The 25,314-nt window shown below is 41.3% G+C and overlaps 2 protein-coding genes across 3 annotated transcripts; both read right to left on the bottom strand.

Annotated features, from left to right (window-relative positions):
- Positions 1–2: 2 nt before the first annotated feature.
- Positions 3–15,944, bottom strand: LOC117495258 (regulator of nonsense transcripts 1). Of its 2 annotated transcripts, none has more exons than XM_034146408.1 (24): positions 15,551–15,944; positions 15,038–15,180; positions 14,250–14,339; positions 13,618–13,785; positions 12,855–13,035; positions 12,439–12,600; positions 12,086–12,173; positions 11,705–11,803; positions 11,436–11,547; positions 11,150–11,309; positions 10,695–10,813; positions 10,389–10,553; positions 9,422–9,536; positions 8,958–9,101; positions 7,938–8,151; positions 7,732–7,849; positions 6,347–6,503; positions 6,019–6,161; positions 4,813–4,987; positions 4,550–4,631; positions 4,242–4,403; positions 3,916–4,136; positions 2,957–3,079; positions 3–2,793 (listed from the first exon to the last, which is right to left on the bottom strand). In XM_034146408.1, the coding sequence occupies exons 1-23, from the start codon at positions 15,719–15,721 to the stop codon at positions 2,960–2,962; spliced, it is 3,309 nt and encodes a 1,102-aa protein (XP_034002299.1). In that variant the 5' UTR covers positions 15,722–15,944; the 3' UTR covers positions 3–2,793; positions 2,957–2,959. The 2 variants fall into 2 exon arrangements, with proteins under 2 accessions (XP_034002299.1, XP_034002300.1); XM_034146409.1 differs by having other exon boundaries at positions 11,436–11,544; positions 15,551–15,943.
- A 2,779-nt stretch (positions 15,945–18,723) lies between these two features.
- Positions 18,724–24,598, bottom strand: LOC117495458 (pyroglutamyl-peptidase 1-like). The gene is made up of 5 exons (XM_034146713.1): positions 24,437–24,598; positions 22,657–22,709; positions 21,055–21,171; positions 20,375–20,607; positions 18,724–19,159 (listed from the first exon to the last, which is right to left on the bottom strand). The coding sequence occupies exons 1-5, from the start codon at positions 24,468–24,470 to the stop codon at positions 18,961–18,963; spliced, it is 636 nt and encodes a 211-aa protein (XP_034002604.1). The 5' UTR covers positions 24,471–24,598; the 3' UTR covers positions 18,724–18,960.
- Between the last annotated feature and the right edge of the window lie 716 nt (positions 24,599–25,314).

The raw sequence follows: 25,314 nt of genomic DNA, 5'->3' as shown, positions 1-25,314 counted from the left end.
CCTCAAGTTGACAGCCTTTATTGATTCAGGTAAACAAGGAACCACCATGTGATGAAACTTCACTGCAAGACATTTAAAATAGATATCAACATCACATTGCCTGATGACAGAATCAAGGGATTGGATGCAAATGTTTAACAACTAACTTACAACTGAATTACTTCAATGATCACTCCACATGTTGAAATTCATCGTGGCTCAGAAGATAAGGAAACACCAAAGCAATAATATTACGGCAGCAGGTTCTTAAAGCTATTACATGTTAGGATTCAGAGGAACGGGTCGATCTGTGACATTAAATCATTGCACTAAAGAGATTCAAACACAATGTCAACAAAACAATTTCTAAGTCAATTAAACATGGCCACATCTACTAGCGACATGATTGTCTGCTGAAATAAGAAGCAGGTGAGAAACACTGGAGTACATTCTTACTGTGTTTAACAACAAATAAAATACATCTTTCCTGGAAGAGTTACAAAACTACAATTTCTCAGACATTGAGGAGAAGATACAAAACTCATGAAAAGGAATCAGAGTTCGCCTCATTCCTTTTGTCAGCAAACAGATCTTAGTAAAACTGCACAAAACGGCTAAATATCCAACTGAACAAAACATGACACACAGACTCCTCTGACTAAAGAAACGTTTGGATCAGGTTCAGTTTTTCAGGAAGAGGGTTAGGATCAACATAAATCTGGAGAGAAACTCTACAAGGAATACATAAAGCAGGCGATACAGCTTCGCACAAATCACAAGTCCACAGAAAGAAAAGTAAATTCTACCAGCTTTCGTTTTTTACAAGAGAAGGAAGGTGGCTTTTTTTAATATGCCCATCCTTTGAGAATTTACCTGGCTGCTAAAACAACTGACCTCTTTACCTGGCCTGATTTTATTAAAAAAATAAAAATACAACAAGTCCTTTCCTGAGGGTTTCTTCAGCCCTCTGATGCCTGGAAGGTTTGTATGCTGGTAGTTTGATTTTAACTACATTCATGCTTGTGCTGCAGCTGTTTATATGAAGGTGATTTATTATAGGCACTGATTCAGGTTCTCACTCACTTTCATGTTTGTTCTCACCATCTTATCAGTACGGATGGCATGTACACTGTAACTAGGGTCTAGTCATGTTTTTATTTCACACAGTAACTAAAGATCTTTCAGATTACATTAATATTTAAATTATGCATTATACAATTACCAATTTCCTATGATAATTCACTCTTTACATGTGTGTGGCTTACCAATATGGCCATCAGCCTGACTATATTGCTGGTTATGTGAACAATATTCACAAAAATCAAAATGCTGTGATTTATTTGTATTTATAACAATGGGTTTACAAGTTACCTAATCTATATGGACAGAACAGTCCTAAAGTAATGTTTCAATCAGCATTCTCAACCCCTGAAAATAACCTCAGCTAGTCTTCCAGATGTGGAAACTCACATTTCCTTTCCCCTCAGCCACCTTCCTTTTCTACTCCCTACCTGTGGTGGATTGATTGATTGCCACGGCTGCCTGTAAGCATCAACTACCATCATCCCTCTCTCCCCCCCTCGTTTGGTTTCTTTCACCTCAAGCAGGGATATTTCTGATGAGTGTGGACAGCCCACAACCCCCTGAGGAATCTATCAATGCAAAGCTTTCAAGCATTTGCCAATCTAAGCGTACACAGAGTGTTTTCAAAAAGACATCTGGTCATGAAGCACAGCAGGACATCAACAACCCCTGCTTTCAAAAGATTCAAATAAGGAAAAGCCTTTTGCTGAAACATCAAATGACATTGAGTTGAATATTCAATGCTGGTCATGTTTGATAGTTTCGATGACTTTTTTGCAATTTTGTGCTCTGTGATAGGAAAGGTACTTCAGAGAAGAAAAAACTGTCCCATGATGATCGCGATACCGGTGGGATTCGCTTGTCATGCCTTGAAAAAACAGTCTGAAATCCCCGTGCCACTGCACCACTGACGTGTGGTCACAAACCAGCCGTCAAAGACCTTGTGAATGAGCCAGTGGTTCTCAAGGCAAGTGAAAGGTATTTCAATTCAAGGCTCTTTAATCTCAGACTCAAGCACAGAAACCGTGTTTATATTTCCTCTCCGAGAGGGTGTCGACTGCTGCTTCCTTCTGAGGCGGCTGAGGCTTTAGGGCCCACTGGAAGAGTGTTGGTGCCCCTCTCCTCCCATGGTAAACCACATTTCAGAGATTCAGGTGGATAAACCAACTGACTTTTAGCACTGGGATTTTGTGTTTCCTGTTCGATGGCTTTCTGTTTTCAAGCCCCCTGCAAAGTTTGGAGAACAAGTTCTTCAAATTCGGCTAGAAAGCGTCGATCCCCACCTGGAGATCAGATGGCTTTCCTACACTTCCTGGAGGCTGTGGGTTGAAGGGGTAGGCTGGATTATTTTATTGGGAGTTGAACCTCATTTGGATTCCCACGAGAGACCGCTGAGATCTCCCCTCCGTTTCCCTCAGCAGCCCGACCACATGCCGCCATCTTCTCGACTCCCCTCCTTCACACTGCACGGGCATCGGCCCCTGCCTCTCGCTTGTTCACTCGGCCTCTCTCGCCGTCTCCATGCCCGTCTGTTCGTGCTCTCTACGTCTTCCACCCTCTTATCTCTCTCGCTGGTCATTGGTTTGGTTTCGCTATCCCGTCGCTTTCACTCGGTGGTGCTTCGGTTGTAGCAGAGGAAAACAGGTATCCATTTTATGTTTTATTATTTCCCAGATTAAAAAGCTGATGAACTAAGCTCAGCTCAAGCCTAGCTCCCTTCTTTAAAGATACCTGCAAGACACAAAACGGGCTTATAATCTTTTGTCCACACCACAAAAGGTGATTTTGAAAATAACTTTATATTTAACACAAGAGCTGAAGGCCGGGAAACTCAAATAATGTATGTGTAAATGTGCCTTATTGTGACTACAAAGACTATATCTCATGTACTTACACTCTAGTACTGTGACAGTCCAGTCACCCCACCATGTTGGTATGCACGTTCACCCTGGTAAGTAGAGTCCTGGGACAAAGCCACGTCGATCTGGGACTTGAACTCATCGCCTAGGTAGCTGTCCTGGAAACGGGAGGACAAAAGCATCATTGCAGACAGAATTACCTTCATCAGTGAGATCTATGGCACTAACCATTCATTTCTTGTAATGCAAAACAATATATATGATTTAATATCATTTAATAGATTTATATTATTTCTAGATCAATTTAAATAAGGACCAATATGACCAGTGCTACGAAACTATAATAACACTCAATATTAAAAGGTAGGGTAGGTAACAATGGAGAAACCAGCTCGAGTACGCTAGAATTTGAAAGTACACAACCGAAAAAAATCTTCCCCTTCCTTCAGACTTCCTTATAGAGCCCCTCCTCCAACACACACGAACGCGCACATGACCAATGAGGGCACGAGATAAGTTTGTGCACGAGATGGAAGGCTGACAGGCAGGTAGGCCATCCAGTTATCTGACCCGGGCCGGCTCAGATAATTGGTCGTGCTTTTTACAGCGCTACGGCTTCCACAGATGAAATATTTGTATATATTTATTGTCAAAGCATTTAATTTAATCATTGCTATCGGGATGTTAAGAGCATTCCATGGAATATAACAAAAAGTGTTTCTGAAGTGAATTACCTACCCCACCTTTAAATCAAATTCAATACATCAAAAGTCTCCAAGAGGCTGGAAAATAACTGTCATATATTCCTGTATAGGTACAGTATGTTCTTTCAAAATAAAGTTTATAATAAGAAAGTGATAATTCACTAAGTGAAAACGATCTGCATTTTCCTAAACAAAATAAACTAAAACATGTCTGACATGTGAAATCAATAAAAGAAAAGATTGACATAACTCATCCTGAGCATGTCATAAACGTGGAAGTGAGGTGTTACCTGGGAGAGCTCCGGCTGGGAGAGGCCAGGCTGGCTCATCTGAGAGGGCTGGCTCATGTTGATGTAGCCCTGAGTCAGCGGCCCCTGGGAGAAGGGCTGGGAGGCCCCGTCCTGGCTGGCCTGGCTGTTTGGTCCGTTACCCTGACTGGCCCCCTGGTGGGCCGCCCCGCGGACCCTCTGCCGCCCGCCACGCCCAGGCTTACCCTTCATCGCTCCACGACCTGGGGGAAAAAAGAAAGAAAATAAGACAGGTGTCGAAACAGGTACTGTACCTTACGACTAACCCCTTTCATAGCAAAGAGGGCCATCTCAGTGCTGTACTGTACCTGCAGCAGGGCCGTTGGTCTGCCCTAGGTAACTGGGCGGAGGCATTGGGGGCATCACCAGGTTGAAGGGAATGGGGATATTCATAGCCATGTGACCGGGTCCTGCCCCAATCATCCCAATCTGGTCGTGAGTTTGAAAGTACATGTTGGACGGACGTCCGCCTGAAAGAAAGCATACAGGACAAGACTCATGTCAGCTTTTTTTACAAAGTTAACCAGGCTAGTCCAGTATTCTTTTTCTGGACTGTTATGCAGCCTGTTGATAAAAAAAAAACCCACAATTTAATAATCCTGTAGTAAATAAATACCGGCATTGCTGCGGTCGTAGGCGGAGCCAGGGATGAGGGCCTCGCGGGCGTCGTACATTGCAGTGCTCATAAAACGTCCGCCCTGGAGATAACCAGACAATGTCAATTTTATACAGTTGCATAATACTCAGATGCAGTGCTTCAAATAACATTGATTTTTAATAAGAGTCCAAATACATGTCTTCAATTGGCTTGTTTTGTCTTGTGACATTGTTTGCCTCCAAAACAGCATGGGTGCACAAGCATTACTCTGTTCTACTCACAGGGTTGATTGTGTTGACCAGTTTGCGGGGCTTGCTGAACTGCATGAGGCTCTCCCTCAGGTTGTTGAGGGGTCCCTCCACCAGGACTTTCTGCTCTTTGTAGTTGTTCAGCAGGTTGTTCCACAGCGGCTGCTTGGAGAGGGCCTTGGGGTTTCCCACGATGATCACACCGTACCTTTATTTATAAAAACACAGAGACTGCTGTTCAGGAATGGGAAAGACATTTTGTTTTGAACTACACTTATGGCGCATTTCCATTGCAGGGCCTCGCTCGGCTTAGTACGGTATAGTTAGGCCTTGTTAGGCCTTGTTAGGCCCGGCTCACTTTATGCTGCGTTTCCATTACAGTTTAGTAGCTGGGGCAGTAACTATAGTAACGCAGTGTAGGCGGAGCCGTGACGTCATCTTCAATGAGAACCACAGAAAAACAACATCAGCCGTTAGCGGTTAGCACTCAAGCTCACAGCTCCTCATATCTGTTCAGAAACTAGACAAAAGTTAAAGTACAAACCACAGACTGCCTGTGTCATGGCGAGTACAGTCACTGGTTTATTTATGTCTGTATAGGCCGTTGTTGTGAGTGTGGACGGTCTGAGCATATACTGCGTTAGCTTAGCCAATCTCCATTTAGAAAACACGCATTTTAAAAGGTTTTTCGCCTGCCGTCTGTCTGCAGACTTGTCAAAGCATTAATTCATGGTTTTTACTAACCGGTATCAGTATGTTGTTACTTCGGCATTATTTTTGAAACGTGTATTACAATTAAATCACGGTCAAATATGTTCATCTTGTTGTAGTTGTAGCCCCCTTGCCAGCGATTCTCTCTCTCTAGTTTAGCATACTCAGCCCGACTCAGCCCGACTCAGCCTGGTTGTTGGCCCGCTAAGAACCTCGATTTTATGGGGCCAGAAAAACTGTGAAATAGTACCCGCTAGCCTGTACTACGCCTAGTGGAAACGCAACCAAAACGGGCCGTGCACGGCACGCTTAAACCGCGCTGTAGTGGAAATGCGCCATTAGTTGTAGTGTGGTTACTGTGGGTGCTCACAATCCAATTCATACAAAAAGTCAAAAGAAGATTTTTCCACAGAACGGTTGTCGAAATTCTGATTAACCCCTACCAACCTTCTACATGGAAAATCTGAATCAAACACTGATTAGCTGGCTGCGTGCTGTGCCATAATGATCTATTGTGAAGGTTCTTACTTGGCTCTGGTCAGCGCCACGTTGAGACGACGCGGGTCATTCAGGAAGCCGATGCCCTGGTGCTCGTTGGCACGCACACAGGACAGGATGATGAAGTCCTTCTCTCTGCCCTGGAAGGCGTCCACACTGGCAATTTCCACTTGCTATAGAAGGATAGGACAAGAGGAAGATCAGGGAGAGATTGCATAGTAAAAACAAAGGAAGACATTTTGTAAAACACCACAGAACAACTTCACTGTTGAACATTTATGCATCCGAATCATTTGAATGTATTGACAGCTCAGGGAAATACAAAGGATGTCAGGAGTGTCTCAGATGCTTGCGCTACCTGATATAGTTTGGTGTGCAGGGAGCCGCTGAACTGCATGTACTGGACCAGGTAGGAGCGCTGACCCTCGTACGGGGTGATGATGCCGATTTGGTCAGGTTTGGCTCCAGCCTTCAGCAGCCTGGTGGTGATCTTCTCTACGTTGGCAGCCTCCGTCCTTTAAAAAGATCAGCATCAGTAAAAAAAAAACTGTACTGCTCAGCCCTGGGAAACTACATCCTAAATTCATTGCAGTAGTAAATGTTGTAAGGATGAGGATTATTTTACTTGCCAAAGCTAAAACACAAACAAAAATAACAAGACTGCACTGGTTTTAATATTGCTTGTCTGGAAGTCTGGCCCCCCTTCAACAAGGTCCATTTATGAAAATAAGAAGATTTTTGGAAGAAATTCCTCTTTCAGTGTTCTATGGAGGTGAGCTAAGCATTTATTTTCGATCATGTTGGACAGGAAGAGGCTTTCTTCACCATCGACATATACAATAGCACCCTCTAGTGTTTGGCAACCCTCTTTTCAATACACTTATGGCGCATTTCCATTGCAGCGCGTAGCTCGCTTTAAGCGTGCCGTGTCGTCCCCTTTTTTGGTTGTGCTTCCACTAGGCCTCGTTCCGGCGCGGCACGGCGCGGGGCCACTTTTTCCCCTCTTTTCTGGCCCTAGAAAATTGTGGTTCTATCGGGGCCAACAAACAGGGCTGAGTCGGGCTGAGTATGCTAAACTAGAGAGAGGAGCGCTGGCAAGAGGGCTAGAACTACAACAAGATGGACATATTTGACCGTGATTTAATTGTAATACACGTTTCAAAATGATGCCGAAGTAACAACATACTGATACCGGTTAGTAAAACCCATGAATTAATGCTTTGTCAAGTCTGCAGACAGACGGCAGGCGAAAAACCTTTTAAAATTCGTGTTTTTCTAGATGGAGATTGGCTAAGCTAACGCAGTATATGCCCCGACCGTCCACACTCACAACAACGGCCTATACAGACATAAATAAGGCAGCGACTGTATTCACCATGACACAGGCAGTCTGTGGTTTGTACTTGTTTAACTTTTGTCGAGTTTCTGAACATATATAAGGAGCTGTGAGCTCTGAGTGCTCACAGCTAACGGCTGTGTTGTGTTTCTGGATTTCTCATTGAAGATGACGTCACGGCTCCGCCTACACTGCGTTACTATAGGAACTACCCCAGTTCCTAAACTGTAATGGAAGCGCAGCATGAAGTGAGTCGGCCCTGTTAAGGCCCAACGCGGCCAAGCCGTACCGAGCCGTACCGAGTGTGGCCGAGGCCGACCGTGTAGTGGAAATGCGCCATTAGTATATTTTGAATTATTTATTTAGTTAAATTATGCAAAGTAACCCTAGTAAATGTGTGATGTTACCTGTTAAGGTAGGAGGTTCCGGAGCTGGCAATCTCCTCCTGACCCTGAGTCACGTAGAAGAACATGGGTTTGTCGGGCTGTGGCCACTGGAAGTCGAACCCTTTCTTGATGCGGTCAGCTGAAGAGAGCATGATGATTTCATTACAGTAAAGTCTTTTAACATGCTGATGTAATAACCACAGGGGAAATAAATGTAGTGAACAAACCTGCAGTGACTCCGTTCTGCAGAGAGCCCTCATAGAAGATGTTGGAGGGGAAGGCGCTGAGAGCAGGGTGCATGCGGTACTGGACCTGCAGGCGGATGGGCCGGATCCCCAGGACCACCAGGCGCTCAAACAGGGACTGGGACAGACCTGCTTTGGCTGCTTTCTTACACATCACCACGGGACCGAGCTGGCAGTGATCACCCACCAGAATGAGCTGGGAGGAGGAAGAATATAATTCAAATAGTCATTTATCCATATAATTATATTGACATGTTTAAGGCAAAGCGGAAAGTCAGAAGATTTGTATTCACAGGAGCTCAATTGCTAAATTCATGGAAAGGTCTTGATAACAGTCACAGTTACACTTTGACACCGGAGTACTTTTCCCCCCGAACTAGGCCGATAAGGGTGGGGAGGAGATTTGGTTTCACACCAAAAAGGACCTGGGCCTAGCCCCTAGTTCGCGCAAATCTTTTCCACCCCTAGATCGTCCCTGCTAGCGAGGTAGTACTTTCCTGGGGAGGAAATGGTTCGTGGGTGTGTCGGCCACGCTAACAATTTCTGATTGGCTGGGCGAATTGCAAACCACGCCCCGTAAAACTCAGAAAAGTTTTGTGAAACCGCCATTTTATTTGCTCGCATTAGCCCAGCGCACCAACGGAGAGAGACTAACTTATGGCAACACAAAAGAAAACATGGGAAGGGTGGGGTGATGAGGAGGTGTCGGCGCTTCTGGCGATTTACTCTGAAGACGCGACCCAGCAGCTTCTACTGAAGCCAGTCCCCAACTCCAAAGTTTAAGTGACGTCAGCGGCTTCATTTGCCTAATCCTCCCTCTGGGACTTATTCCGGTGAGAACGCGATCTACTAGGACAGTTCGAGGGACTAAAGAGTTCGGGGGGAACAAGTACCGGCTAAGTACTTGGTGTGAAAGCGGCTCTTGAAGCTGCTCAGTAAACCAACAGTAGGATTTTCTGGCCCCAAGCTTTGTGAACAAGTTGTTTCTAATGGTTTGTTTACCTGCTTGGCTCCAAGCACCACGGGCACCATGCACTCTGGCTCCGTGGCCTGGGTGCTCTCATCAATCAGGATGGAGCGGAACTGCATCTTGGCCAGACGAGGGTCTCCAGCGCCGACGCAGGTACAGCAGATAACATCAGCATTCTGGACAACAAAAAGGAAGTTACAATTATTTAATAGAAGGAGTCTTGATACAGTGGGGAAAACAAGAGGCTCTCCTCCTGTGATTAATTCCATATTGATATTAATAGCACAGGTCCTTCCTGGTTACCAAAACATTCGGTATTAGGATGCCTCGTAATAGCACTTAGTAATTCTGATGGTTCCAACTGTTCTGTAAATGCTGTTTTTGCTTAGCAGAAAGTGCATGTTGCATAAGCAGTGTCTGAAAAGCAGTAGCCGGTCTCTAAGCCGAGTTTCAACCTGAGGCTGTTTTGGATTAACCATTTAAAGCTCCTCCTCACCATGAGCAGCTCCCTCTCAGCGGTGCGCTTCAGAGCCCTGTAACGCTTCTCATCGGCAGACGACAGCTCACCGGTCTCATCCTTCAGCTGCTGAAGTTTCTGAAGCTCCGGCATACTAGGGAGACAAGGACACATCGGGGTGACTACAGAAAGCAGACATTAAAATCGTACACTAATGAACATACTCAATTATTCTGTGATCTGGTGTAGGCGCTTTCAAAGTTTAAAAACCCTGCCCTAGCCAGCTTTGGAAGTTGAGTTCTGTAAACAGGAAGGATTATGTTGCCATGAAGTCAGTTTATGAGCTGCAGGCTGCAACTTGAGCTCCATTATTTCATGTGTGAAAAGTATGCTGAACTATCTGCTTTCATTTCCTGTTAGCAATTTACCAATAGATGTACATACAACTATTGTTGTCTTACTTCAACTTGAGAAAAGCTTAAAATCATAATGATTTTCAGACAGGTGTTTTTGGTTCTATTTCTAAACTGATTTATGTACACAGGGTATTGCAGAACCTTAATTTTCTCCCTGAGTTGAGAGACACAGCTAGTGTCTATTGGTGACCAGACCAAACTACATATACACATTTTCTGTTGTGTATAAGGTAATGATAAACCTTATGCATTATCATTGCCTCACGTCTCTCCCTCAATAATCCCCCCATTCACTGTTCCATGCCCCCCCGTCTGGGCCCAATCAGTTTCAGGTTTAGATCTCAAAAGAAACCAGCATCCGACATTTTCTCAGTTTCCAAAATCCCCAGTAAATGAAATCAAGATCACTGTAACCAATTTCAAATCTTGTTTGTCCTTTTTGGCACATACATTTAATGAATATGAGAAAGAGAACTTGGTGAAATTCAAGGTCAAAGTGACAAAACAAGATATATATATAAATATGTAGGTGGCCGGTGAGGTATGAAATTAGTATTTGTACACAGTCAATTTCCCTACATGCCACTGACCTGTCCATGTTGCTGATCTGGTTGTGCAGAGCCAGGAAGGATACTGGCGACTCGATGGCCTCCCTGCTCTTGGCACACAGCCTGACGACCTTCAGTCCAGTCTTGTCAATCTTCTCAGTCAACTGATCCACAGCAATGTTACTGGGAGCACAAACCAGAACTGGTCTGCAAACAAACACACATACAAACAAACCATAGAGTTAGGACAGGAAAAGTAACGTACAATACAGTTCGTGAAAAAATAAATAAATATATAACATTACAGGTTTCTTTAAGCGTCTCCATATGCAAGTCTATGTGTCTTACCCGTTGCCCTGTCGGGACAGGTGGTAGACGATAGTGGCAGAGGTGACCGTCTTCCCAGTGCCAGGAGGCCCCTGGATCAGACTGAGAGGCCTCTGCAGCACCGTCTTCACAGCGTACACCTGAACATACATTGATCAGACAAAAAAAAGAGGATTTAGTCAAGTGTTAACTGTTGCAAATAAAGATCAAAATCCAAGAATTAAACTAAAACAGATAACATTTTCTATCCGCTTTCATAAAGTATTGCACACAAACTACCTTTGTAGTTTTAATCTTATAAAATTAGATAAGTTAAATAAAGCAATCAGTTGGGTCAATGCTGTGATATGTTGTTATAATATCAGCTATAACATCAAATTCCTTTGAGTCTAGACTCAACACAGTTCTGCCTGCTGTAATATCTTGAAGACCTTAAAAAATAATGACAAAGTCCCAGGTGTTTTGTGAGGTCTGACCTGTGAGTGATTGAGGTCTGGCAGGCCCTGGGCAGTGAAGCGCTTTGGCAGCTGGCACTTGATGGTCACATCCTCCACCTCGTGGCCCAGCAGTTTGTGGTAAATGTAACCAGACACGGAGGTCTCGTCAACCGCAAACGTCTTCAGGGCGCTCTGCATCCTACAGAAACACAAATGTGAGTCACTAACTAATCCATCACTGCACATCTGATGGTGAAGAGGGTAAACAATGAAAACAATTAAGCTCCCTGTATTATTTGTGGGAGGGGAAAAAAATAACACCTACCTGTCAAAGGATGTGGACTTCCACACAAAGTCCACCTGGAAGTTGTGCGGGATTTCCACAGGTGCTCCAACACTGCTCCTCAGCTCAATGGCAATTTCATCTCCATAGTCTTCAAACACAAGCCGTTAAGGAAGTACATTTTATGTTGTCTATACTAGTCCAGTTTTATAGATAATACCGTACCTTGCCATTACGGACTAGTGCCAATGTAATGAGCCAGATACTGTAATGCAATAGATGATGAAACTGATAAAAGGTGTAAAGGATACTGTCGGGGACTTTGATGACATGACCAATGCCTTTCCACAGCGGGGCCAGGTCTCCCTTGTACCGCAAGCAGATCTCGTCACCTTGCATCAGCCGCATATCTGGGAGTGATATAAAGACACAAGTTAGCTACCTGTCTATGCCCAAAAGGACTCACAAATAAACTAAGGAGGATGGGCTGTGATCATAAACAAAATTATACAGTACCGTGCACGCACAAAGACCCACTACAAAAACAGAGGCAAAAACAAAACAAAGCACACATGCCACCAAAATATGGAGGGTCTGGGAGGTTGCGTGCAATTCTCAGGACTGAATGAGGATGGGTGGGGCTCAATCTGTACCACAGAACCACTGGGAGGAAGTAAAGCTTGTAGAATTACCACCTGAGTCCGTCTTGGGCAGTGTGAAATAGGCAATCCGCTTTTTATTCAGCCCCAGGTCCCACCTGACTGTTATACTATCTTGAGTCTGCAAAGGACAAAATAAAAACATACATATAAAATCAACAAAAAAAACAGGTAAAAGGCATTCATTCTGTAACCCTATAGACACGCAAAAAAATGATGTGTTTAAGCTAAATGCCATCCACCAGAAACACTTCTCATTGCAGTCAATGTTTTTATTTCATCTGAAAAACTGCATTTCACATAAAATCATGGACATTTAAGGAAGAGAAACACCAGTACCGGTATATGATTTGAAAGGTTCGCAATTACAAGTGCCGTTCAGGTACCTGGGACTCCTTAAGCTTCTTGTCATAGTCAGCCTCCAGTTTGACCAAAGGGCCAAAGATGTTTTGGTACTGGTAGGCGTCCTCATAGCGTAGCAGCACATGCTGGGGCTCCTCGTCCACTCCAGGCTTCTCCAGGTCTTCCAAGGTGGCAGTGGGGTTGTCCTGAGAGGACACAAAGTCAAAACAAACAGTGATCAATGTTCATAAAAGGTTTTAAAGCTTTTATTCCATTCACTGTATAGTAGCAAAAGCCTTTAAAACGGCGATGCCACCGGTGGTTTCTATTTGCAGTTAACCGGTTCTACTTAAAAACCTTAAGTTTGTGCTTGCCACTTCAATTTAAAAAAGTTCTGGCGACGATTTTCCTCTGAACAGGCAACCCGTGAGAAAAAGCCTCTAGCCTGTCAGCCTTGTACCTTCCAGAGCTCCTCCAACTTGTTGATCTGCTGGGCAGTGATCTGACGGGCGCGAAGCTGCTCCTGCTCCGATGGGATCTTTACCAGCCAGGACAGGAAGCAGCGGTCCTGGATCAGGGGCTGCCACTGTGAGCTGTCCCAGTTGATGTCCTTCAGACTACTCTGGCTGGCACAGGGCTGCCTGCATGGAGAAACACGGTTAATACAGACAGAAACTTAGCCAGTGTGTAAGTTTTTTTTTTACAGTTATTGGATTAATCTTCCTGCCATAAATTGATTTCTCACAGTACTTATAACTGCATTTCCACGTGCCACCATTTCTTAAAAATTCATTCCCAAAGAGCAGTAAGAACCAAAAAAATGTCTTTAGACTATGGATGGCCAGTGTATTTACTTTTTTAGGCTACATAGAGATAATTTGACGCTGAGTGGGTTACATAACCCGTTCCTTTGATAAAGCTATGCAAGTGTGTACATCTCTTGTCCTCTCTGTGACACTCCCCGCCCCCAATTGCTTTTTCTGGCTTGATCACAGCAAATAGAGGGCGAGCCCTATGAACGCGTGACATATAAGTGATATAACTAAACATATCTTAAAAATGGCATTTGATGAGGTATCAGTTTGAATAAATGACCAATGAACAATGGGAAATTTGAGTTCACTCCGTAGAAAATATATAGATATATATTGTGTATAGCCACATACTGGATTTGTGGGCAGTGGTTACAGGAAAGTATATATATTTGCACAAGCCGCACTTACCTGCACAAAAGAACCACCACAGAGTCAGCCTTGGCCGGGATAAAGCCCAGGAGGAAGACATTGCGACAGCCGCAGTTGTAACACTCCAGCACAGTCTCGCCCAGCGGCCCATCTTTATGCAGCGTCACCTCCTTGCATTTGGCTCTCACCAAGTGGTTCACAATGTGACTGGAAATCAAACAATGAAAAATATTTTAAAACTATTTGATCTCAGCCATATTTGCCCTGGTAATGTTGCTGCTAAAAAGTATTGATAGTTGCAAAATTGAACCTTTTGACCCACAGACCAGAAACAGGCGATTGGAAAAACTATTTTACAGTTTCAAACATACAATGATTTATTCTTTGCATGGTAATGTCAACAGCATATAGGACATAAACTTGGACCACACTTTTTCCCCTAACAATACACCTGGAATTAAAAGGTCTGCAAACATTACATTGCACAGATCTCTCTTTAAACACATTCACCAGAATATGTTTGGCAAAAGTCTGGCTATTTGTGATTTTGGTGATAACATTAAAACATTCTACATTTATCGTAATGTATGTTTTATAATTGAATACAATTCATCGGGGTGTTCAAATTGTAGTGTTTTTATGTCCATGTGAAGATGAATAGGACTACACACCTGCCAGATGTGTTACCACGTCCATTACAGAACCACTTCTTGCTGGTATTGCAGTACACCACGCACGCTGGATCATGAATACCACAGTAGCTGAAAAACAACAATGTAGACAGAATCTGAAAAAATGCAGAATTAGATACGAGAATATGTGTAACCAAAAGCAAGGCATAGAGCAAAGCAAAAGGGGTAGGTCCTTGTTTGTAGCATGTCATAAAAAATATTTCCATAGTAAACATTAAATTACATTTTATAAAGCTCTCTGTACTTAACTTCTAAAAGTCACATGTGTATTTGATGTTTGAAAACATAAAAATGTATTAATACTACTAACCTAGTTATGTTTATGAACTTCAACACTATCTATCCCAAGGCTGGGAGATGATACATTTTCTAATTAATGTATAATGTAATTATGTTTTTGTATAAAGATAATAAATGTATTGATCACTTTTAAAGCTAAACCCCTTTACTACGTGTATGAATGTATTTATGTTTGCTTACAGGATCATAACGTGAAGTTGTGGATCCTTTTCTGTTCAAGGGATTATGTGCCAGCATTGTACTTATTTAGTAATGATGTGGTCAATGCAGCTGCCAACACTTGTGCTGAGTGTTATTAACATGGATTGATTTGGGTTATGCCTTGTATGTAGTGTGTAAGATAGGGAACTAAACAAAATATTAGAACTGTAATTACAGTATTGGGAAATCGTCAAGAAAAACAACACCCGTGTACTGAATTCACTTCCTCAGTGATAAAGCGACATCCTGACATGGAGTCAGTGTACCTGCATGCGTGCAGAGGCAGGTCTTTGGTGTAGTACGAGTCTTCTTCATCTTCCTCAAAGTTGAGCTCGGCCAACAGCTGGCTTGCTTTGGCCACGGAGTCATCCACTCCACCGTTGTGAAGACCCTCATCAGGACCATTAACCTGTAGCACAACACAAGCTTTACCAAACAAACTCAATGCTACACATTAGCAGCTAGCAGCTAGGATACATACTGTGTTGACACGCTGTCAATGCTCTTAATGCTTACATTTGGTCTTTGAAGTCCCACCAGTATGCATAGTTTACTTAGAATAGTTAAAAACAGACATGATAAAACACCTAAGATTACTTTATGAGTTTATTTTGCGGGCTTATTAGCGAGCCGTGAGCTAACGGTTAAAGCTCAAGCTAGCTAACGTCCAATAATAGCGGGCTAGCATACAGCGCTGGGTGAGCTAACCTAGCTAACTGCAGCTAACGTCGGCAAACCGCGCTTTATTGTTGCTTACTGTGAAGATGAAAGCCACATACCTGGTTGTCCAGCTGGCTCTGGGTCTGGCCTTGAGTTTGCGTCTGGCTGGGAAGGGTGAAGTCGGTAAAGTCGTATTCGGAGCCCTGGGTGTCCGCTCCTAGCAACTCTGTTTCCTCGGTGTCTAGGAAGGTGAGGGTCTGGGAGCTCGGCCCGTACGCCTCCACACTCATCTCGACTCTCAACTTTCGCTTTACTGAGCACTTTCCGGTGTTCGTCTCAAGATGAACACAATCCTCACAGTATTTGTTTTTGATCGAAAACTGGTTAAGAAGCCGACGCACAGATTGTGAGTTTAAACAAAAACAAAAATGGAACCGATCAGAACCTCGAAAGCTCCTGCAGGTCCAACAGTAGAGACGGTGAGACGGTGACGGACTTCCCTGCGCCGCGCAACGCGTGACGTGCGTACTGTAGAGCCGATCGTCAATGGTGACAGAGCTCTCACTCTGATCTTATTCCCGGGGATCAAAACAACAAAGACCTCTGCAGGGTAAATTAAATATCAATCTTGCAAAGACATTTCGTTTCTTTACTCGATTGTGCTTAAAATTACATGTTGACAAAGAGACAGTTGTGCAACATATCGAATTATTTAGTTTTACAATTAAACACTTAAACGTTTTGCTGGTGGTATTTCAACCTTATGATACAAAGGTACTGATAACATGGTTAGATTGACTTCAGTGGCTATCTTGCAATAATGTTTTTCACTGTAAATGCTGTAGAAAACCATGTTTATAATTCCAATAAAACACCTGATAAAAATGATCAAGCTAAAGAAAGTTTCTGTGTTGGGATTTTTTTTAACAAGGCTATCCCAGTGTCTCAGGTATTGATCAGATTGTTTAATGTTTACTTTAGTACAAGAAACAATACAACATACTAAATGTTGCCCTTCATAAAAAACAAACAATATAGAAATACTACACAAGTAAACGTGATGCATCCAAAGAATCACAAATATTCTAACAGTAAAAAGACTTGTTATGCAGAATGACCACAACATATACAATCTTACATTGCTTACATTGAACATTTTTTGAGTACGTGTGGTGGTAAAAGAGCATACTATTAACACATACACAATACTTGTTTTTTCTCTTTGTACTTTTTACCTATTAGGAGCTAAACCATGAGTCCAGATGTCCTTCCAATTATCTGCGACACAGCGTTGCTTCATAGTGACATCTATCCTCTATGATAGGCCTTTTATGTCAACACTTCCAACTTTATATTAGCACAGTTGACAAGTAAATACATGCATTTGATATATATGACTGATAAGTGAATAGACATAGTTGTAATAAGAGACACAAAGACGCAACTTGTAATACTTAACTCTCTTTATTTCAAAGCCTTTCATTTTAAAAGCCAAGATTACTTGTTGTAACAGTGCTTTGTTAATGTCAGAAGCAGAAAACAGTTCTCAGAGGATTCTCCCCAAACAGAGAAACTCTCAATAAATCACAGAGCCATAATGTTATTGTACAAGAGAACACACAGATACAAAAAAACGTGTTTTTGAGGTAGCCACACATCTGACTGGACAGCATCAGTAATATATCTTTGAACTGACCTGCTGAGTATTTTAAGGCCTTTTCATAACATACATAAAGAACAGCAAGGCACAGGGTCAGAGGTCATCACATTTGTAAACTTCTTTCACTTTTGTGAGCAACATTTTAGGGGGCAGCTCCTCCACAACCTTTTCACTTCTCAGCACTCACAAACCAACACAGTAAAATATCAGCACCTACAAACTCAGAACAACAACCTCACCGTCTCACCTCTTTTAACAAGTCCATAAGAGTTGTTGAAAGAAGCAGTTGTTTTAGTTGTTAGTTTAACGAAAAAGTTAAAATGAAGGTTTGAGAAGAACTTCATTTCTGTTCAGCTCAGTGCTCCAGGATGCTAGCTTGTGGTACAAACCATGTTGCTGGCATTTCAAATGATACACACAGCTGAAAATAATGTCAATTTACTCAAATGTAGTGGGATCAACTTGCTTAATTGATGAAAAAACATTTGATTTAAATCTCATGAAAGGCCAATGGACTGCTGCAGCTCTAAGTAGTTTGTTTCCCAAGACTAGTTATGAAGTCTACAACAGACAAATAGATTTTCTGTGGATACACAGGGTGCTGAAGTAAAGTGAAGGCCATTTAATAATAATGAAGTCTATAGTAAATCTGATCAAGCTGAAACTGTGTTTGTTCACATAGGCTTTTTGACGACTCAGCTGGTATACACAGTGAAACAGAAACACATTTTAAAAAGACATAAAACAGAACATATAACTGGAAGAGGCACCATCACGAACACAGTGAAGGAATCTGCGGCATTTTGCTAAACAGGTCAAAACAAACCAAAGCTCAGGAATATAAAGCGAAACCCACCTACAAAGCATACCTCACATGCATAATATAATAATTAGAACATATGGATCTGTCTATGTCTGAAAGCTACATATGTCAAGTTAAGGTGACTGAAAATAAAAATGGTAAATGCTAGGATTCACATGGCTACAATTTCTGTCCATATTCCAGACTAAGTAAAAATGTAAAAACAAAATAAAGAAAGTGCTACAGAAATAAAAATGACAGGCCCAACTCTGAACTGAGAGTCCAACTTCATCAAATCAAATCCTCAGGTAAAATAAGCAGCTATATCTGATTCAATGAAGGGAGCAACAGAAAGCTTTTGATCAAGGAATAAAAGTGAGTGCTGCACAAATAAGAACAACATGAGCTTTTGCAAGTTTAATCCAAAAATGTAAGAAGATAAAAAGATATTAGTCATTATATTAAATAAACACAACTTTCAAGGCACAGCTCCCATGAGAAGAGTGTTTAATTTAATCTGTCCAATGTCTGTGGTAATAATTGCAATGCTTTATATTTTCTAATTGTGCAGCCCTGATATAATTCTATAAACCTACCACTAAATCACTGAACTCGAGATCTGTAAAATAACATTGCACTGCCTGAAGGGCCAGATCTCAATGAGGGGTTTTTGTTTTGTCAGAGTTGGGCCAACAAAACTGTGGGGGAATATGAGCTGGAACCAACCCGTTCCCTGATTAAATAACCTTTGTAAAAGAAGGCAAAATAACAACTTCTTATAAAGAAAAAGGACTCAAGAAACAATTCAACATCAAGTGTGAAATGGCACAGTTAGGCTTGAGACTCCCATTATATCTTCTCACCATCGGGAGACATAAAAACACAACTGAGTCAGGGCTAGAAAAACATGAAGACAAAGAGAGACAAATGCTGGAGATAAACTGAAGTTTTCATTCTATCCAAGTAAAGACAAAAATAAAAAGAGAAGAAGTTTGGCTACTTGTGGTTAAGTGCAATTTCTCTTTTGTAGTGAGGGTTGGAGAGGCTGGTTGGCATCTGGAGGTCACTTAGTGGAAGTGTTGCTGCTGGCAGTGGATTTTCTCTTCGGCCTGGTCTATAAGCTCCAGCATCTCCTGGATGATGGCCTGCAGCGCCCGGCCCAGGTCTTCCCCGCTGTAAGGCTTTCCCAGAGGAGGCACATGAACGAAGGCAGAGCGACCATGGCTCAGGTGCAGAGACGTGTAGTAGGTGAAATCACACAGATACCTGTTGAGGGAGAAAGGACAGCATCTGTACATCTCTGCAAACCTTCCCTATGGATTTAGCAATACACATGATTTGTTCTACCATTACATTACATTACATTGCATTTAGCTGACGCTTTTATCCAAAGCGACTTACAATAAGTGCATTCGACCAAGAAGATACAAACTTGAAGAAAACAGAATCATATAAAGTACATCAGGTTTCATAGAGCCAAAACATTTAAAGTGCTACTCAACTGGCTTTAGATAAGCCAGTCCTTTATTAGTATATAATACCACTAGGGATATCAATATTAAACAATGATAAAAGACTGAGTTTGGTGGCAGCGTGGTACAGGGTGGGAGGCAGTTCCCAGGCATATCCACATTCAAATTTTAATAAGAAAATCAGTGTTTCTTCAATGCTGTGCAAATGCCACAAAATCTTGCTCAGCTTGTTTCTTTCACATCCTAATATCTAGATGTTGGATGACAACATCCTTATTGCTTTTTAAATGTATAATTAAAAGCTACCAAGATCTGGCTAAAACCTAATTTAAAAAATCTATTTATGACATCTTCTGACAAACAACCACACTGCGGAGGCATGCTCAAAGTAGATGAAGCCACTACAGATGACCAAATCAAACAGGCCGCTGCCTTGATTATAATTACAGATTTCCTTAGGTTGGAAATTTGTCGGAAACATTTATAAAATAGGTCTAGTCCTTTTTGAAGAGATTTTAATGTGGAAAAGCATGGCTGATTCAAGTTTATCACAGATACATCAGTGTCAGCACGTTTATCAGCCGGTTAGTGAAATAAATTCTAGTACGTAATGCCACACTTAGTTGGCAGTTTCCTTAAGTTCACCAAGCTAAAACTAATACAGTCCAATTCTACATTCCTTAATTGTCCTAATTAAGTGTTTTATGAAGGTTATAATGTGTTGGTCAGATTTGCACAGACCGGACTGATTTGACTTATTTTTTAACAACATCCCACTTCCACACACAGTTTCACTTCAGCTTTCAGTCAAACTTAATGCAAATTGCTGAATCAAATGTAGGTCTCAATGCAGAGTGAATACAGTTGATGTCTGATTTGTGTGTTTAACAAAGTGACATGAATGTGTTTTCATGGCTTTATCACTTTAGGAGCTGAAGCATGTGTCTGAAAGGTGTGAAGCGAAACAAAAAGCTTATTCAGACAATATATTTTTGTACTAAATCCTTACCTTCCAGCATCTTTGGAGACAGACACAGCTACTCCCAGCCCTGAGGAGGTCACTCTCTTACAGACTGATTCCATGTCAATGACTGAGTTGATACAGTCGGGGCCTCCCACAATGCAACACTGTGAATCAGGACAGAAGCTGCTGTTGTCCAGGCCCTTGTAGCCGTGATTTCTGCCACACTTCTCCAACGTGACAGTGGTGGCCATACCTGAGACTCCAACATGAACCACCAACTGGCAGACAAAGGAAGCAATAAAAACACACATCAGAATTCATATCATATTACTGTCAAGAAACACAAATTATTCGCAATACGCCTGTGGCAGCATCTTCTCTGCTTCTTTGCACCTGAGGTCTCTAATGAAAGAAGCTAATTATTCTTTTATTAGAAACAAATCAAAGATCTGAGCCCAAGAACCACTAAACAGAGCCCTTCTAAACCCAAATATCAATGTTCTCATTTTCTTACGTAATTGAATTCAACAACAGGTCTCATGATCTGATTGTTCTCAGGGCCTAAAGTAGATCCAATCATACTTTTCATTTGCCTTTACACAAGACCTGTGAATCCTGTGGCAATAAAATGAGACCTACGCTGGAACTGAGGCGGACAAGAGTTGTTGTATTAAAGTCTTAAAAGTGCAATAGTGTGGAGAGGTTACTGCACATTCTCCTCTTACCTGTGGATGATGCTTCTTCCATAATGAAGGAACCAAACTCTGGACTGTCTGGTACTCTACAGGAACCTCGGACACATGCAGGTCCACTTCACTGCCCAGTCCGAGCTTCTTCAGTTCCTGACAGGACGAACAAACACATCAAAGCTGAAATCCTTTTTTTCATTTTAAAAATAGACAAAATGGTGGAACTTTGATTCTAGTGTTAATATTATGTTATAACGTAGAGAAACTAGATCTATTAACTTTTATAAGAAACGACAACAACCTTCTTTTTCCCTCTTCCATCTGTGTTTCCATCTTGTAAATTAAAACAGCCAATTTACCTTAAAATATGTCCTTATGCCCTATGTCGGGTTAAGGGTACTGACACTAACTGTTATCCCACCCAATGGAAAATACCTTACATAAACGTGATGTCACCACTTTCAACTAGACCCTTTAAATGAATGCACAGCTTTAGATTAGGATTTTGCATGGTGTCTTTAAACTGTGAACATTTGAATATTCCTTGGTCACTAGTTTGCACGTTAGCGTTCATTTTTAAATCTAAAGCTTTAAGCTATTTTGTTTCACAATAGACATTTTTCCAAATCTCTTTAAATATATCCATTTTTATTACAATCTTTGAGATGTTTGTTTAACATTTTTATTTGGGATTTTTATCCATAAAAAAAATCTATTCAGAACCAATGATAATAATATATGTTAATGATTCTTATTTGAATTGGTATGAGTCGAAAGGTAAACATTTTTGCAGTTTCTCATCTCGCCTTGCCCTTTCCAAATAACATTATTTTAAAAAAAACTAAAGAAACTGCTATACACAATTGTTTTAAATAGTATGAGAAATGCCAGATGGTTAAGATGCAATCATACATATTATAAGTAAGATAAATCTGTGTCAAATTCACAGCCAGTGGACTGACGCCTCCCCCCCCCCCATCTCCCTGCAGGACAATCAGCCCTGGACACTGACCCCCACCTATTGAAGAGAGTCTTGTTTGACCACGTCTCTGACCCCGCCACAAAGCGGCCTTTTGTTTGCCTTTAATATCCTTATCAAGTCTGTCTAGACACCCTGACAACCACTGTCACCCCCCACATGCAGTTTGTCCAGCAGGACACGGAGAGCCTCGACACGCTGCTGCACGGGGAGAAGCCGGCCGGTAACTATCAGAGCATCATGTGACCACCTCGAAAACAGGCTGGTCTCATTACGAAAAGACACAATTGCTCATATGTTATTTTATTTAATACAAATATTAACAATTCACCATGAAGACTACTTACTGTATGCAAGGTCAGGTCTTGACTAAAAACATTATAAGCTTAATTGAGTTAGTATGCCATATGTAGGGGTGATCAGTGGTTATGTTTACACTCCAGGTTGAATAGAAAGCATTTAGTAAAAGGTCTAGTTAATTAATTATTTAACTTATGCGAAGTCAAGAAATTGTTTGTAAAAATGTTTTAATTACAAACAGATGAATCAAACAGTCTGGGTTTAACCTAAACACACTGATGCTCATACTGATGTCTGTTTGATTCTTTAAAACATATTGAATATGGGAATTCAAACAGAAATAGAGCGGTAAAACATACCTGTACTGCTATCCAGCTGGCGTTGACGGTGTGCTCTCCAAATGGCCCAAAACCTGCAAAACAGGTACGTTATTTTGGTTGCTGTCTGGTTGGTTTCTACACATAATTATGTAAACTTGCATTGCACTAACAGAATACTATTATACATCTTACTGCAACCTTTAAGTAGTTGTACGGGTATGAATAGAAATACATTTAAATGTCTTATCATATGACTGCTAGATACTGTCATACATTTTATTTGTAAATTACTAGCTGAATATTGCATTTGTACTATAAAGTAGTTGAGACGTACACAGACCTAACATTTCCAAAATATTAGATTTTCAGAAAAAACCTGAACACTCCTATGAAAGAAATGTGTATGTCTAAGGTTTCTGTTGAATAGTCAAATTCAAATCAATCACTTTCTCTAAAAGTCCCTCCATGCATCACTCCATACGACCTATAAAATCTCAGCAGCGGCCTATGGATATTCACTCAGGCTTGTTTATATAGGGATCTATAACTGATCTCCTTCCACCACCCTTCCAAGGGTCAGTGGGTCCCTGGGGGTTGGGTGGAGGGGGACCAGTCTGTCTGATAGGCAGCTGAAAAGGAGCAGAGTGAGGGGCCGACAGCTGCTAGCCGCCCCGCTATTGTGAAGGTGCTGTTCCCAGGCAATCTACACGTCTCGTATCAGCTGGGACTGCCAGCTTCTGCACCCCTTTGTGTCTGAAAACTCTCTGCTGCTGTTATACTCCACCGATTCAATATTCAAGCCTGTAGTTTGTGCATTTAGTAAACATTATATTAAAGTGGCTGGAACTGAAGTTGCAGCGAGTCTTGTTTTGGTAAACCAACAAAAGAACACCATAGTTTAACATCAATATTGACTTATATTTTAATATCTCTGTAAACATTACTTGTTCTTAAATGAATGGTTGTGCAAAATGTGTTTCCTAAAATGAATCATGTAAAGCAGCTTTTATGGGAGGAGACAGCCCAAAAAAAGAACAGTTACATTTCCAGACTTTCATATTATAATGCAAAGCAATGTGATATATGATGTAAAATGGATGAGCTTCCACACAGACACTGGACAGAACATAATACTGTTAGGATATGTATAACTGGTACACAATCATTGGTTTGTTATTATGTTATTTATTTGAAACACTTTGCCCAGCTCTGTAATGAAACCATGTCTGGACAGAGGCCTGGTGAGGAAAACAAGTCCAACTGTTGTGAAACAATTAACATAAAGCCATGAAGAAAAAGCCCTACAGCAGCTATTTCTTTAACAGGAACTTGAACAGGTTTTCACTATCACTACAAAATACCTCCCGAAGAAGAGTCTTTTCGACAATTGTATACATTAATCATTTGTTCTGTTTTTTAAATTTATTTATATTTATTATTTTTGAAACACATAAATAAAGTGAAAGATAAAAAACATATCTTTGATCCATTAGATTTGTACAGAAACTCGGTTTATTAACGTGTGTTTAGCGTTACATGGCCTTTGAAGTAAGACAGGAAACAACAACAGAAAGATAATTTCGTCTACCTTGTCAGCAACACTAATTGTATGTATAAAAAACATACTAAATACCTAATATGTTGTTGTTAATATTACTAGTAAGCAAAACGTTTCTTTAAACTGTCTGGCAGCGGAGTGAAGCAGTAACGGCCTGACGCCATTAACGCTAGCAGTTGTCACCTCCACAACTTTTCCTCCACTTCACCCCGATGTTCAGTCTGCATACACGACAACAATGGCTGGAAAAAAACAACTAACCTGTAACGACCACCGTCCGTTTACTGTTGTCCATCACCCGTCCTGTTGCAGAGTATCCTCTGCCTTTTTTCTGGTCTTTATTGTGAACCAGGACCGCAAAGAGAGACAGTTCCCTCCACAGCTGACGCGGCTCCGTCTGCCAGACACCAAACAACCAGCCTGCTGCTGCCTGTAGGCTGCGTCAGGCGTGACGTCATTACGTAAGCAATAATATGGTGATTTTTATTTAGGAGCTCAAAAGTGACGCAACAAAAATTGTTCGTACATTTCATCCCTTCGACACGTGCCCAATTGATGGTTTTGATGTTTATTTAGTAAAGTAATAAGAAGAAACGTGTTTACGTTTTTAGTGAAAGGCAATACACTGTCAATGTATGATTCTGGAAAAACAACAACATGAGAATTGATACCCAATACAAATATTATTTTAGACAAGAAACCTTGGATTTAAAATGTTACCAAAACGAGAACGTTTTTTATTTTATTTCAATTTATTAAATTAACTGAAGAAATATCATATCCATAAAGTCACGTTTTCAAGCTCTTTTAAAGGTAGAATAAGAAAATATGTTGACTTTTTCCAAACTATAAACCTCAAGTGTGCACATATAGTTAATATGCTATATTTTTTAAAGAGATGTTTTATTTAATCTCCTACCGTTTCTCAAAAAGTATTAATTCATTAATTAATTAGATTTTTTATTTATTTTGTCAATGAAGCTGAACATTATTTAAAAATCCGTTTCTGAATCACTGTTTATGGGTCCTAAAAGATTACAGCAATGGGTAACACATTTTTGTATGGTTGGTTGCTCTGTCTGTCTGACTATTTCTGGAGCACACATTAAAAGGACAATCATAGCTTTGATAGTAAGGAA

This window comes from Trematomus bernacchii, unplaced genomic scaffold, assembly GCF_902827165.1.
Source record: "Trematomus bernacchii unplaced genomic scaffold, fTreBer1.1, whole genome shotgun sequence".
NCBI lineage: Eukaryota > Metazoa > Chordata > Actinopteri > Perciformes > Nototheniidae > Trematomus > Trematomus bernacchii.
The sequence above is the reverse complement of the archived record's forward strand: the minus strand, read 5'-3'. Positions and strand labels throughout refer to the sequence as shown.

Coding starts and splice junctions, on each gene's coding strand:
- LOC117495458 (XM_034146713.1), bottom strand. CDS start 24,470: ATGGACAACAGTAAACGGACGGTGGTCGTTACAG. Junction 22,710..24,436: donor ACGGACGGTGGTCGTTACAG/GTTAGTTGTTTT, acceptor CCTGTTTTGCAG/GTTTTGGGCCATTTGGAGAG. Junction 21,172..22,656: donor CCAGCTGGATAGCAGTACAG/GTATGTTTTACC, acceptor TCGTCCTGTCAG/GAACTGAAGAAGCTCGGACT.
- LOC117495258 (XM_034146408.1), bottom strand. CDS start 15,721: ATGAGTGTGGAGGCGTACGGGCCGAGCTCCCAGACCCTCACCTTCCTA. Junction 13,036..13,617: donor GTGGTGGTTCTTTTGTGCAG/GTAAGTGCGGCT, acceptor TTCTCCATGCAG/GCAGCCCTGTGCCAGCCAGA. Junction 12,601..12,854: donor AGTTGGAGGAGCTCTGGAAG/GTACAAGGCTGA, acceptor GTGTCCTCTCAG/GACAACCCCACTGCCACCTT.